This window comes from Sminthopsis crassicaudata, chromosome 4 (assembly GCF_048593235.1).
Source record: "Sminthopsis crassicaudata isolate SCR6 chromosome 4, ASM4859323v1, whole genome shotgun sequence".
NCBI lineage: Eukaryota > Metazoa > Chordata > Mammalia > Dasyuromorphia > Dasyuridae > Sminthopsis > Sminthopsis crassicaudata.
Window position 1 is genome coordinate 121,297,331 of NC_133620.1, and position 15,517 is coordinate 121,312,847.

A 15,517-nucleotide genomic window follows, 5' to 3' on the forward strand; every position below is an offset into this window, starting at 1 on the left:
TTACATATCTATAAAAAAATGGAAATAATCATAATACTTTTCTTGAAAATTTTTGTCATGCAACCCTGAGATACCACTACAAACATGTCAGATTGGCTAAGATGATATGAAAAAATAATGATGAATGTTGGAGGGGATGTGGGAAAACTGGGACACTGATGCATTGTTGGTAGAGTTGTGAAAGAATCCAACCATTCTGGAGAGCAATCTGGAATTATGCCCAAAAAGTTATCAAACTGTGCATACCCTTTGATCCAGCAGTGCTACTACGGGGCTTATATCCCAAAGAAATACTAAAGAAGGGAAAGGGACCTGTATGTGACAAAATGTTTGTGGCAGCTCTTTTTGTAGTGGCTAGAAACTGGAAAATGAATGGATGCCCATCAATTGGAGAATAGTTGGGTAAATTATGGCATATGAATGTTATGGAATATTATTGCTCTGTAAGAAATGACCAGCAGGATGAATACAGAGAGGCTTGGAGAGACTGACATGAACTGATGCTGAGTGAAATGAGCAGAACCAGGAGATCACTATACATTTCAACAACAATACTGTATAAAGATATATTGTGATTGAAGGGGATATCTTCAACATAGAGAAGATCTAATTCCGTTCCAGTTGATCAATGATGGACAGAATCAGCTACACCCAGAGAAGGAACACTGGGAATTGAGCATAAACTGTTTGCACTGTTGTCTTTTTACCTAGGTTATTTATACCTTCAGAATCCAATTTTTATTGTGCAACAAGAAATTTGGTTTTACACACATATATTGTATCTAGGATATATTGTAACACATTTAACATGTATGGGATTGTCTGTCATCTAGGGGAGGGAAGGGAAAATTTGGAAAAGTGAATACAAGGGATAATGTTGTAAAAAAAATTACTCATGCATATGTACTGTCAAAAATATATAATTATAAAATTAATTTAATGAATACAAGGGATAATATTATAAAATATATATATATATATAATAAAAAAATTAAAAAAAAAATAAAATTAATTTAAAATAAATAAAAATAAATAAATACATTTTTTAAAAAAGAAAAATTTTGTCATGATCAATTAAGAAGAGGAAACTATTTATTATTGCTATTATTTAAAAAAAAATAGATGGATTATGATAAAGAAAGCACATCATTCTGGACCGCATGCAATTCCCAAATGTGTATAAAAGGCTCTTTGAATCCATTTTATACTTCCATTCCTTGAGAGGTTCAGCTGTAGCTAGAAAGAATCAAAAGTTGTTGGTTTTCCCATAGCAATGAGATGCCTCAATCCCTAGCCCAGTCTGAATTTTTTTATGGAGTTAGGGATATCAGAAAAAGACCCAGTTGATTCAAGAAAAAGTTGAGATCCCATACTTGAACCTATATTGGCAATCTCACAACTCCCACCATCCCTTTCCTTTTCTTTAGCATCAGGCAACCCTAATCCCTCCAATCCTCTCAAATCTTGAATTCCTCTTCTCATATTTTCAATTCATCCATAATCATAGCAAAGACTTACTTGGAGAATTTAGGTTTATATAAGTGAGAATGCATCTAGTGAAAATGAAGGATTCCAGGGTCTAGATGTTAGAACTTCAGAAGCTTGTGGGTAAGCTTTAATTTAACTGGAGCATGAAGAGATTGGATAACAATAATAATTAGTATGTATATAATGCTTTTAATAATTGCAAAGCTCTTTATATATGTAATTAGGTCTTAGCTTGGCTTTGTTTTTCACCTGTTAAGTTCAACTAAAATGAAATTGCACTACTTCTAGACACTCTGCTTTCCCCTACTACATGAATAAAAATAGCCTCCTTCACCTGGAATAAGCTTTATCTTTAAAATTCCAAAATATTCTTTCTATCCTCATTCTCCCACTCCAGAAATGTGAAATTCACATTTACCTACAGAGTGGGCACCATCACCTAAATGGGTAGGAGGAAGTTCTTTCTTTCCTGTCTCCTTTTAACCTGTGACCTAAAGATATAGGGCTTAGGGTTGGCATTTTATCTTTAATTCCTCAGTTCTAGGCATGATGTTGTTGATCAGTGTTTTCAATCATGTTTGATTCTTCATGACTCCATTTGGCTAAGATACTGGAGTAAGTAGCTATTGCCTTCTCCAGCTCATTTTATAGACAGGGTAACTGAGGCAAATAGGGCTAAGTGACTTGTCCAGGGTCACACAAATAGTAAGTATCTGAGACCAGATTTGAACTCAGAAAAGCAACTCTATCTGATTCTGAGTGCTTACTCTACCCATTGCACTTCCTAGAAGCCCCTACTATGCTACCTAAGTGTTCCCAACACAGAATTGCTACTCAACCCAGGAATTTAACTTTTGGAGAACTTGGAGGAAGAATTTTTGGCTAGTTATGCAACAAGCCTACCCATACCTAAGGTGGGTCTTTGGACTTGAAACTTGTTACTGTTCAAACCTAATCTTCTCCCGAGAGTATAAAATGGTACTGGGCAGAAATTATTCGTCCACACCCTAGCCAGGTGTTGAGAATGTTTGTGTATTTATTCTTTCTATGTAGCTTTGAAATAAAAATATTGTAGAAGAAAATTCAGCTCTTAAAGTGGTTATATGGAACTGTGATGTAGAAGACCCCATATAATAAAGAGGACACTAATGTGGGGGCTGGAGCTAAAGACAAAGGGTCTAAATACCCTAAAACCTTTTAAAGGGGACAGAAGAACTCTTAGAAATGGGTGAATTATTGGTCATTAGGCAGTGACGGGGGACAGGTTAACCATTTAAATCTTGCAACAAGGCTAAGGTATATGTGTCATTATTTTCCTCATTTTTCAGAAGAAGTAGGCTAAAATTAAGTGTCATACTCCAAGACACATAAAACTATGTACTTATCTGAGTCAGTCTTTGTCTGGTTTATTTAAATCCACTTTGCTGCTTCTGGCAATGGGTGGGACAAGGATGGGAAGTGGGGTATTATGGAAGGTGGAATTTTATGTATGCTGCTGAAAGTATTGTGCATGTTGTTTTCTTGATTCTTATTTCACCTACACTAATTCATATTAATTCATTCTAGCTTTCTCTGAATTCTTCATATTTGCCATTTTTTTGCATAGTTATATACTTTTATATTCATGAACTACTGTGCATTTTGCTATTTCCCAATTCATGCTAGGTTTTAAAACAAATTAAAATTATCCTGCTAATTTGGTTTCAGAATTTTTTTTTTCCTAAAACAGCACCCATTTAACTAAACAGCTTGCCAATCTAAATTTTTTTTTTAACAGACTGTTATTAGATATAAAAGTAAATAGATTTGGCCTTCACTAAATCACAAAACTCAACTTTTTATTGCCTTATTTAAAAAAAAAAAAATTGCCTAAGTTTGATCAATGCATGACTATATCCATCCAATGTTTATGAAACACATGTTTTCAAGATATTTCTTAGCAATCAACCTGACTGTATATACCTTTCTTCTTAATAGCAATGCTTCAATAACCAACAAAACAAGTACTATAAAAGCATGCTGGGAATAAATTTGTAGGCACTTTCTACCTTTTAAAACAGAAATAAATCTAATTACTGTGTGTGGTTTGACCTGTAATGTAAAAAAAATAAAAGTCTATGGTTTCCAAAATAATAATAATAGCAAGATATGTAAGGTTAGTCTATTTCAGCATTTGAAAACTCAGAGGGGATTGAATTAATTTATCACTCATCAGTTAAGATTAATCCTCCAGGTGCATATGACCTTGTGGAAAGCAATGCGTAGAATAGCCAGATGATATGCTTTGGCCTTCAAATATTTAAACTGGAATTGAGCACAATTACCTACAGAATGCCAGAAAGAAGCCAGAAATCGAGTAAAATCCCTTTTCAAGTTTTATGTGTTTTCAAGTGAATTGAAATCAGATTGTGAATTTTTATTTCCGATTCTTTCTATCTTTTCTGCAATTCTTAGGAAGACAATTCAGAACTGTTATATCTGAGTCTTGGTTCAAAATCTATCTTAATAATATAATCAAAGAAAGATAGATATTAAGGTAGAAAGTACAAAGGGCCAACAAATGCAACTTGGACTTTTGAAAGAATTCCCTACATACTGCTGGAAAATTCAATAAGCTGGAGTGGGTAATCTACTGCTATCTGAGGTTGATCCAATACATTTCATTTAGTGAACCAGTTAATTGTTAGGAGGAGTTTTTTGTTGTTTTTTTGCTTCAAATCTAAATATGTCTTTGTTACTTCTATCTAGTATTTCCAATTTTGTCCTCTAGAGCCAAACTAAAGGTTTTAATCACTTTTAATTTTAATATTGTTTATTTTCTCTCAGTGATTGGTCTTCCAATCTTGGAACATCCTTCTACTATGTTGGTCCCTTTTTCATATTGGTAAATTCCCTTCCAGGAGTCTCCACTTTGGTGGTACATCCAGATCTGCCATATTTGATTCTTCTAGCTATGCTTCTGGCTGAACTTCACCACCATGCCCCTTTCTCCTTCCCACTCCTGCTTTTCAGTTCCCTTTTTTATGTGTTGTCTTCTCTCATTGGAATATAAATTCCTTCAGGATAGTGACTATCTTTCTTTTTGTTTGTATGTATAATCCCAGGATTTTTCCAATACCTGGCCCTATATAATAAATATATAGTGCCTTATTTCCTACCTTTTCCCCATATAATAGCCTTTCAGCTTTTTGATTACTTGAAGATAACTTTCATATCTCTTCAGTCTCCTTTTGTACTTACTTAGTTTTTGCCAATTGATACAATCTCATAGTTCTATAACTATGTAAACTATACGTTGGTATAAATGTATTACCCTCAAAGATGTTGGTCTCACCTTTTAAATTATATCTTTTTGGGGAAAAAATATATTTTTTTTAATTTATTTTTTTTCTGAGGCTGGGGTTAAGTGACTTGCCCAGGGTCACATAGCTAGGAAGTATTAAGTGTCTGAGACCAGATTTGAACTCTGGTCCTCCTGAATTCAGGGCTGGTGCTCTATCCACTGTGCCACCTAGCTGCCCCCAAAGATATTGTTAAAGATTGAAAAATAATATAACAAAAACTTTCATATTAAATATGTTTAGTATAAAAGGTAGATAGATGGATATTTGGGGAAGGGCCAAAGGGTTTGCTGGGGGATTTCAAGCTGTGCTAACCAAGGCCAAAAATGGAAGGTAGTGGCCTAAGAATTGCTAGGGTGCTTGCATGGACAAGCTGGTATGAATACATATTCATAGAGCTTGTACAGATGAAGAGAAAGGGGGGAAAAAGTAATATGTACACAGTAAACTCTATCTTCATTCCAGACTCATACAAAGATAGAGAAAAGTCAGTCATTGCGAGATAAGCTTTATTCAGGTTTTTTTCAAGCTTGATGTGCAAGGAGAAGAATCACTATAGTCTATATTTGTACCAATATGCTAATTACTTTATTGTATATATCTTGTCTTTACAATTACATCACAACTTCCTTGTAGACAGGGAATAGCCTTTATATATTTTTGCATGTCCCAAGGTGCTCAACTCTGTCAAACACATAGCAATTCTCAGTACATCTTTATTGGTGGACTGATAGCTTGCTTAATTGATTCCTCTATTTATAAGACTATATGTGTAGTATCTTAGTTATATTGCACACTTTAACAAAAACATCATAGTTGCTCAAATTTATTAGAATAAAAGACAAAGAAACAGCTTTGATAGCATATTGTGTTTTAATCTAAAAAGAAGATTAAATTCAAAGTTTAACAATATGAAAGATTACCAAATAAATTTTGGATTAAACTTTTTCTTTAAACAAAGATGAAACACATTTGTACTTTTTAACTGTTGCTCCAATGTTTACAATCCAATTTTTGCAAATTTTAAATATATTCATACAAGTTCTTTTCCATGAGTATTTGATTTGCCATAAAGATTTTTCCCAACCAGAAGTCCAAGCCTAGAAAGCATCACAACTAACTGTTATTCATTTCTTGCATGTCATGCCCCAAATTCATGTTTTTGGAATGCAGCAAAATTTCCTCCAAACCTCCTGCCAGGTTTGAAGATGCCAACAGATGTTTGACATTTCTGCTACATACACCCTATAGGTATTCAACTCCAGAATCTTTTCTCTCAGGATCCCATTAGACACAAAATTCTTAGCTCACCTGCATATTCTTCCTCCATGGAGGCATTCTTGGAAGTATGAGAGGGGAGGTCAGAAAGACTATCAGAATTCCTTGACTTCCAAGGCCAATGGCTGAAGCACAGCTGACATTGGCTGGCTATGTCTCATGGAAGCAACTGTTCACCATTTATTCAGGTGATAGCTTTACCTTCCAGTGGACCTGAGGGCAGCCTCAGGTAGAAGAAGATTCTGCCAGGTGTAAAGGAAAATCAAGACAGACAAGCATGTTTAGCCTGCCTTGTCTCTCCATAATTAGATTTACTATCCTGAATAAATCTACCTCTTTATTGCCTAGTCCTGACAGCAGTAGGAACATGCTCTAGGGTTTGGCAGGACCAACTCTGAGTGACACTCCAATTCACCTCACTCTCTCTCAGTTTGCTGCATGACTAATTGGAGCCAAAGGCAAAACTTAAGCAAATGATTACAATGGAAGGTGCATAGCAAATGTTTAGAAAAATGTATTTTCCTACAAGAGTACTAAATGTAGTTGTTTGAATCCTGTAGTGGTTGCATAGCTCACTGCATGAGCATGATCTCTGGAAAGCAAAACAAAACCCTTCCCTATACTACAAATCCATTCTTAGTAACTGCAAAGCTGAGTCAGCTGTATTTTACAAACTTTCTTTGGAAACCTAAAGCTTCCAACACTGATTCAAGAATATTATGAGTACAGTAGATTTCAATAAAGCAAATTGTCAGCATAACTATGTTAAATGACTGTACTGGTTAGAAAAAGAGGCATGGTATTAGAACCAAAATAACCTACTATAATAAGATGGTATCTACTACATTAATGTTTGCAGAAAAATGCTTTAAAATTAAAAAAAAAAAAGTTCAAATGCAAACTTAATACATCTCCACCAAGTACAGATTTCAAAGGTCAAAAGAAGACACATACATTGTATGTGATTAATTTTTTTGAAACTAGCCATTCCATTTTCACAGATTAAAAGTCTGCTTAAATATCTCATTTCTACAAAGTGAATTTACATTTAAAGTACAAAGTGCAAATACTATGGTTGTTTTTTTTTCTTAATTGCCTTTTGGTGAGGGAATCTCCCACATGTCGAAGATCTGCCTTGCTATGATAGCCATTCATCCTTGCTTCTTTGGCTGAAAAGAGAAAAAGGTATTTTATAAGGTCAGATTTAATCATATATGTAAAAAAATAACATATGTATTTATATAAGAATATAATTATTTTTCTTTTAAATCTTTAAAAATTAATCAGTTTCCATTCATTTTCACCAATTAAAAGAGAAAAATCCCAGTAGATTCAAATTGATCTCAAAGTAATGAAAGCCTGGTTGCTAAAATAATCAGTAAGTTCAATAGCAATTAATAGTCAACATTCTGTGTAGATATCAAATTTTCCATTTCATAATCCTTGTCTCCCCTTTCAACTCCCAAATACATTTCAAATTAAAGATATCAACCAACAAGATATTGAGTTTACTCAAATACTCAATGTGTAAAATGGAAAAATAATCAGTCAAGAAGATAAATATTATTTCAAGGAGAAGGAAAGATTATAAAGTTAAAGATATTGATTTCCCTTTTAAAATATCATGCTCCTTTTGGGAAAGATTTTACAAAAATATTAGTTTCAACTGAAGAATGTGTTTTTATTAACTCTCCCCCAGAAAAACTCATTGGTATTTCCCTGGTATACATCATTTCCCCCTCTTCCAGCTCATTCATTTAGGACAAAGGTGCTAATAAACCTATGGTCATAAGTTTGATGACTGTATAATTCAGTTAACTAAATTTTATATACATATATAACCTTCCCCCCCCTACACACACACAAAGTCTTGTGGCACTGACTGTGTTTCTACTTTTCACTCCTTTTGTAAAGGCAGGCTGCCAGAGAAAAGGAGAAAAGATCCAACTGGCTCAGCATTTTTCAATTATTAATATTTTAAATATATATAGAGAGAGTAGAGAGTAAAGACAAAAACTGAGGAATATTTTTATTGACCATGCTCTATTAAAGAAAGAATGGGAAATTTTATTTAAATGACTATATTCAGAAATATTTATGACTAATTTGTGAAATAATATATCCATTTTCTATTATATAAGAATTTATAATTCCTTAGAAATTATAAATATATATGTACATATATGTATATGTGTATATATATATTTGATCCTCTACAGCTTGGTATTTTATTGCTCTAAGACAGTTTAGTTATAAACTGATATTCATGAACTTTTAAAGAAATACATTTTGATAATAGATTTTTTCATTACAAAACATGAATCTGAAAAGAAGGTCCACAGTCTTTACAAGACTGCCAAAGGAAACCAAGACACAAAAATAGGTTAAAAATCCTGCAGAAATAATACAACTTTTTATGTTATTCAATTTGATTTACTTAAAAACAGTGTTCCAAGTATCTTTAAAATCAGAACTATTTGATTTTATTAAGAAACTGGTGAAGTTAAATTAATAGAACAAATATGCACTTCAGTACACTAGATACGCAGAAAGGTGCAATCATTTTGAAATCTACTTTTTTCTTTGGACAGTAGATGACATTGCTCTAATCAAATACAAATTTCAAATAGAAAAGAAGAAGAGAACAGAGTAGAGGGTTTAGATGAGTCATCTTTAGGATTTTTTTTTCTGATTAAATGCTAGATAAGAAGTGCATCTTCTTGTATAGTGCCTCCCATTATCTTTTTTTCCTCAGAAGGAATATTTACACTTGTTTTCTTATTATACTACATAAATGTCATTAGTAGCTCACCCAGAAAATTTTAACTACAAAATTCTGTTTTATAGTAATAGTGTCAAAAAAAAAAAAAAACCTTTAAAATGTGTGGGTGTTTGTAAGAAAACATTCTTAGCAGAATAATGGGCAGTATTTTCAACTGACTATTCAAGTGTAATTGAATCTAGTGTATGTGTGCCCTTGATTGAAAATTTGAGGAGTTTCAGTTTTCTAAATTGTTTTTATGCCAACCCATTTTTAAAGTGTAAGTGTTTTGTGGAGGGATTTTAAAAGTTAAAACCATAAATATTTGCTAAGCAAAGAAAAACTTATCACAAATCTTATTCTGTGAAATGGTTTTAAGCTTCAGCCAAGCCATTTAAAAATCATAACAAAAGCAGAATTTGTTTTAGGAATTTTGTAGGGAACATCAAACTAGGAAAGAGACAAAGTAAACAACAAATTGACTAGAAGTGAGGGAGGGAAATTTGCCCTGACCTTTTGAGATAGAGAAATGATTCAACCTATGTTTTTCTTTTAGCAAATACTCTAGATTTGAGCAAAAGAGGGAAAGGGAAAAAAGACTTATGACAATTGTGTCTTTATTTCATAGATTTGCATTATGATATATATACATACAAAGATTGATATAGATATCTAATGTACTATATCTGTGGATATATACTATATCTACATAGATATGTTAGTATATATACAAACAACTATATACATATATGCACATATATAGATATTCCATATACAACTATATATTCTATATAAGGTAACTAGATGGTACAGCAAATAGAATGCCAAACCAGCAGTTCAGGAAGAAGTGAATTCAAATCCAGTCTCAAACACTTACTAGGTTCATGACCTTGGTCAAGTCATGTAACCCCATTTGCCTCAATTTCCTTATTTGTAAAATAAGCTGGGGAGATAAAACAAACTATTTCTATCTTTTTCCCATAAAATCCCAAATGAGGTCAAGAAGAATTGAATATGACTAAAATGAGTGAATATATATTCAGTACATACTTATATATTCTGCCTATGGAATTTTAATAATCCTAATAGGATATTACACATACCTGCCTGTTAGAAGTACTTTCGGAATTGACTTTAGGAGCTGAAAGAAAAATAAGCATTTCAAATTATATTTCATTTCACATATTATAGTCCAACTTCAGAAAAGTACCTTGACTACAGTCTTTACTAGCATTCTAACTTTACAACATGTTTCACATTCATCTCCATTTTCATATCTTGATGTAGACTTTTATCACTGCTCCCTTCAAACTATTGCAATAGCTTCCTCATTGGTCTTTCTGCTACCATTTATTTCTCCTCTCCAATTTATTCTTCACAAGGTTATATTCTTAAAACATAGATTTGATTATTTTATAACCTCACCCCTAATCCTCAATATGTTCTTATTGCTTTTGGGATAAAAAAGCAAAATCTCCAGCTGGATCATTAAAGTCCTAAGTAATCTAATTTGGGCATCCTTATTTTTTCCAGCCTTATTTCATAACACTTTCTCTCTATATTCTTTTTCTCTAGTTAAAGAGTACAGTCAGCTGTTTCCCATATATAGCATTTTAGTCCCAACCATCATGCTTTTTCACACAAGGAAAAAAAAAAAAAAAAAAAGATCCTCCCTATCTTGGATATATCCAGTCCTCATCTCTGCTTTCTAGCACCCTAACTTCCTTTAAAGAACTGCTCAGAATGTAGTTTTCCCTACATAAGGCCTTTGCTGATTTCTTCAATAGCTGTCACTATTATACCTCTTTTTTTCACATACCTCATAGTTGCTTATTTGAGCACATATTGTCTCCACCTCTACCCTTAGGAGAATGGATACTCTGTAATAACAGGGACTATTTTATTTTTGTCTCTGAGTCCCCAAAAAGTCGAAGATAGGGCCCTTTCAATTTCAAATTTGTTTAACTCAAATGAAAACTCAAGTTGAACACAGAAACTATTCTTAAAATATAGACAATTGCTCTCAGACTATTTTTAACTGAAATTCTGAAAGAAATGTCTGTTAAGAAATGATTATGTATTAGGACTTATCATATAAGAATATGTTCATATACAAATAAAGTTGATAGCAATCCTCAGATCTCCTATCTTGTAGAATGCTAATTCCCATCAACATATGATCCAAGTAACTCCTAACTTTTCAGAAATATAATGATTTCATTTAATAGAATATCATCCTATCATATATTAAGTTTGTGTTTACATCAACAAGATAAAATTTAATGTATTAGTATAATAAGTATTCATAAAAATATCTATGTTGTGGAAAAAATAGCTGTCTTGCATCTTCATTCTCTCCCTCCCCACTGATTTTTTTTTCTCTTTTGCCAACATATTCAGATCTCTCCAATAATGTTAATATAACAGATCTATAATGTTGGGGATGTAGGTTTTTGCCTCAGTCATAAGAATTATAATCTATTCACACCTGCCTTTGTTCTATAACTCTAATCTGGGTCCTCCCATCAATTTGCATGAACAAGTCCACTTAGCAATTTGTGGTATTCCTCACATTCCATTCATACTACTCAGATACCAGTAGAGTGTACAAGCTGTCCCACTAATCTTGCAACCCATACTGCCTTCATCCCCACTCCACTTATATACTTCTCCACTAACATTATTTACAACATTTCTCCTTTAGATTCCTGGTTTCCTATACAGTAAAAATGAGAAGATTTAGTCCCTCGTACAGTTTGTCATCAACAAAGGAGTTCATATTTAGAATACTAATAGCTAAATCAGTAATATAAGCAAATCAACTACTGACTAATTTTTAAAATTATTATATAGCATCTTCTACCTTCTTTTTTGCTTCTCCATTGTCATTGAAAAAGGGAAAGTATCTGCACAGGATTTGGGAACACTTTTTATCTTTCTTTGTTCTATGAGTTGATGTTTCCAAAAATTTATCACCACCAGCAGCATTTTTGACCCCAGAGAAGTCCTTATCCTACCTGAACATAGAACTCCTTCCTATGTCTGTCTCCAGAGTAAGTCTCCATAATTAGGACAATATCCCAAAATTTCTCAGTGTTACTATAACCCAGAAATGCAAGGTCCATAAAATGCTTCTGATTCTTTTCAGATAAGCCTTTTAGGGAACTGGAGGCAAAACATTTTTTTTAATGGAATAAAGATTTCTTTCTCCTATCCATGATCTGATTTTAGGGAAACAATGTAGAAACAATGTAAACTCTATCTTCTTAAACTTTTTTTTATCCCTAATAGGAACCACTATCCTAGTGACTAATGATTGACTTAAGAAGCTCATGCAAAAAATAACTCTTCTGTTCTAAAACTCTTGGATGTTTTGTGCAGTAGAAGCAATTGTAAAATCTAAAAAGAAAATCTAAGATATGCCAAAGTTTGACTTTAATTCAAAGATTTAAGAAGTTAGAAAAGGTTCTTACTATGACGTTTCTTTGTATTTGCTTTACCTTCTTCTTTTGTAACACCAAGGCAGCCCATTAACTCTTGAACAGAGATGGATTTGTCATTATTCACATCACAATACTCAACAAATTTCTTAACACACTTCTTGGGTTTGGACTTTTTTCGAAGGAATCTCTTAAAGGGTTTAATTTCCTTCTTGCCGATGTCACCACTAGAGTTCTTATCAAGTAGCTTGAAATACCAATGGACCACTCTCTCTTCTAGAGTATGACTGGGATCAGGTTCTGAAAGTCTGAAATGAAAACAAAGTATGAGATTTTCTTGAAATTCATTTGTTTATATAACATTGAAGAAAGGCTATATTGGTTATTTAACATGTTTATCTATTCTGTGTCTCCTGCTAAGGGACATAAAAGAAATACCACTTAACTCCTGTTCTTAGGGAACTTGAGGTCTAATTGAAGAAGGGAAAATGGTTGCAAATAATGATAATTTAAATTTGAATTATCTTAAGTATTACAGAACAATACATAAATCTAAGACATTAGTTCATCAACCTTATTCTTCCTAGTTATATATTGTTCTCTTTTCCAAAAGCACAGACAAAATCTACCAACATGCTCAGCAATGGTTTCTGCCTAGATTTTTGGTTGTAATGATTGAGTTCTCACATATTTGCTTTAGGAAAAAAATTGCCTTTTTCTAAGGTTTTAGAAAAACACAATTTTTTTTTTTTGTATTTTGTCAAAATTTACCAATTTATTTTGTCAAAAAGTTGTCCATATAGCTTCCTAAATTATTCAAGTATTCTAAGATATTGTTGATTTAGTAAAAGTCAGGTGTTGTCTTTGGTAATGATCAAATTGTTTTTTTTTTTGTTTGTTTGTTTGTTTTTTGTTTTCCCCTGAGGCTGGGGTTAAGTGACTTGCCTAGGGTCACACAGCTAGGACGTGTTAAGTGTCTGAGACCAGATTTGAACTCCAGTCCTCCTGAATTCAAGGCTGGTGCTCTATCCACTGCGCCACCTAGCTGCCTCCAGTAATGATCAAATTGTAAATAACATAATCATATTTATAGTTAATTCAAGAAGATATTCCAATTCATACAGGAGATCCAACAGCTTCTAGTTCAATTTGCACTTAACTCATTGGTGCTATTCTGGTGTTAAGTTATTTCTAAGAGGGGTTTATGTATGTACATGTTTATATTTGTGGGGAGGAAGGGAATCTTTAATTTGCTACTTTTTTGGGCAGTAACATCTCCTTAAATCAGGAGACTTATGCAATGTTATGAAATGCAAACCTTTTCAGGAGGGATTGAATGACAAAATGAATTTTTTCACTGATTTGAATATGTGAAAAAGCAAAGTGCATGCTTTTTGAGGACAGGGCCTGTTTTTTTTTTTTTTTTTTATCCCTGTCTTTCAATTTCCAACACTTAACATGTACACTGCATAGAATAGAACCAAAATAAGTGGCTAGTGAATTGAAATGAATTGGCAATGTAGACTATTCTCCATTTATCACATAACTATTTCACTATAGATATATATATAGAGAGAGATAAAAAGATAATTATACATATATATATGATATGTATATTATATATATGTATATGAGTAAAACAGCTTATCATTCAGTAGGGTTGGGAAATTTCTGTTAGTTTTGTTAAGATCCACTAGATTGACTAGTTTCAAAATCAAATTTATGTATGTTAAATTCCTCAGGAAATTCTCCGATGCTAATTACTTTCCTAAAACTTGTAAAGAGTACTCTCACCTGGCAATTAATTTATTGCTTTCTGCATTTGAGGAAGAAATTTTGTAAGTGATAATTATTTTTTCCAGGAAAAAAATGTTCCCACAACATGAAACATAAATCTAAGAATTTTTGATCCTTATTTTACTAAGATGTGTTGGTTCGCCTCAGCTAAAAGAAAATTTCCATAACAGCTGCTAATCCTTTTCTTTTCATGTCTTACTCTTAATTTACTATAACAGAGATTTTTTAACTGAGAGAAAATATAATTCTTTTTTTTTAATTTAATTTTTATTTTATTTTATAATTATAACTTTTTTTTTGACAGCACATATGCATGGGTAATTTTTTACAACATTATCCCTTGCACTTACTTCTATTCAGATTTTTTCCCTTCATCCCCCAACCCCCTCCCCCAGATGGCAGGCAGTCTTATACATGTTAAATATATTACAGTATATTCTAGATACAATATATGTGTGTAGAACCGAATTTCTTGTTGCACAGGAAGAATTGGATTCAGAAGGTAAAAATAACAGTTTACACTCATTTCCCAGTGTTCCTTTTCTGGATGTAGCTGATTCTGTCCATCATTAATCAATTGGAATTGGATTAGCTCTTCTCTATGTTGAAGAAATCCACTTCCATCAGCATACATCCTCGTACAGTATCATTGTTGAAGTGTATAATGATCTTCTGGTTCTGCTCGTTTCACTTAGCATCAGTTGATGTCTCTCCAAGCCTCTCTGTATTTCTCCTGTTGGTCATTTCTTACAGAACAATAATATTCCATAACATTCATATACCATAATTTACCCAACCATTCTCCAATTGATGGACATCCATTCATCTTCCAGCTTCTAGCCACTATGAAAAGGGCTGCCACAAACATTTTGGCACATACAGGTCCCTTTCCCTTCTTTAGTATTTCCTTGGGATATAAGCCCAGTAGTAGTATGGCTGGGTCAAAGGGTATGCACATTTTGATAACTTTTTGGGCATAATTCCAGATTGCTCTCCAGAATGGTTGGATTCTTTCACAACTCCACCAACAATGCATCAGTGTCCCAGTTTTTCCACAGCCCCTCCAACATTCATCATTATTTGTTCCTGTCATCTTAGCCAAACTGACAGGTGTGTAATGATATCTCAGAGTTGTCTTAATTTGCATTTCTCTGATCAATAGTGATTTGGAAAACTCTTTCATATGAGTGGAAATAGTTTTAATTTCATCATCTGAAAATTGTCTGTTCATATCCTTTGACCATTTATCAATTGGAGAATAGCTTGATTTCCTATAAATTAAAGTCAATTCTCTGTATATTTTGGAGATGAAGCCTTTATCAGAACCTTTAACTGTAAAAATGTTTTCCCAATTTGTTACTTCCCTTCTAATCTTGTTTGCATTAGTTGTGTTTGTGCAGAAACTTTTTAAT

At 32.8% G+C, this 15,517-nt stretch overlaps 1 protein-coding gene across 4 annotated transcripts in view; it reads right to left on the reverse strand.

The window, feature by feature from the left end:
- Positions 1-5,683: 5,683 nt before the first annotated feature.
- The window catches only part of SMOC2 (SPARC related modular calcium binding 2), a 254,794-nt gene continuing 244,960 nt past the window's right edge, over positions 5,684-15,517 (reverse strand). For 2 of the 4 annotated variants that reach the window (XM_074309298.1, XM_074309296.1), the window contains exons 11-13: positions 12,369-12,616; positions 9,972-10,009; positions 5,684-7,276 (exon numbers count right to left, since the gene is read on the reverse strand). In XM_074309298.1, the coding sequence (XP_074165399.1) occupies positions 7,259-7,276; positions 9,972-10,009; positions 12,369-12,616 (304 nt within the window). In that variant the 3' untranslated portion in view covers positions 5,684-7,258. Of the gene's footprint in view, positions 7,277-9,971; positions 10,010-12,341; positions 12,617-15,517 lie in introns of all 4 variants that reach the window. The other 2 variants (XM_074309297.1, XM_074309295.1) reach the window with 1 other exon arrangement.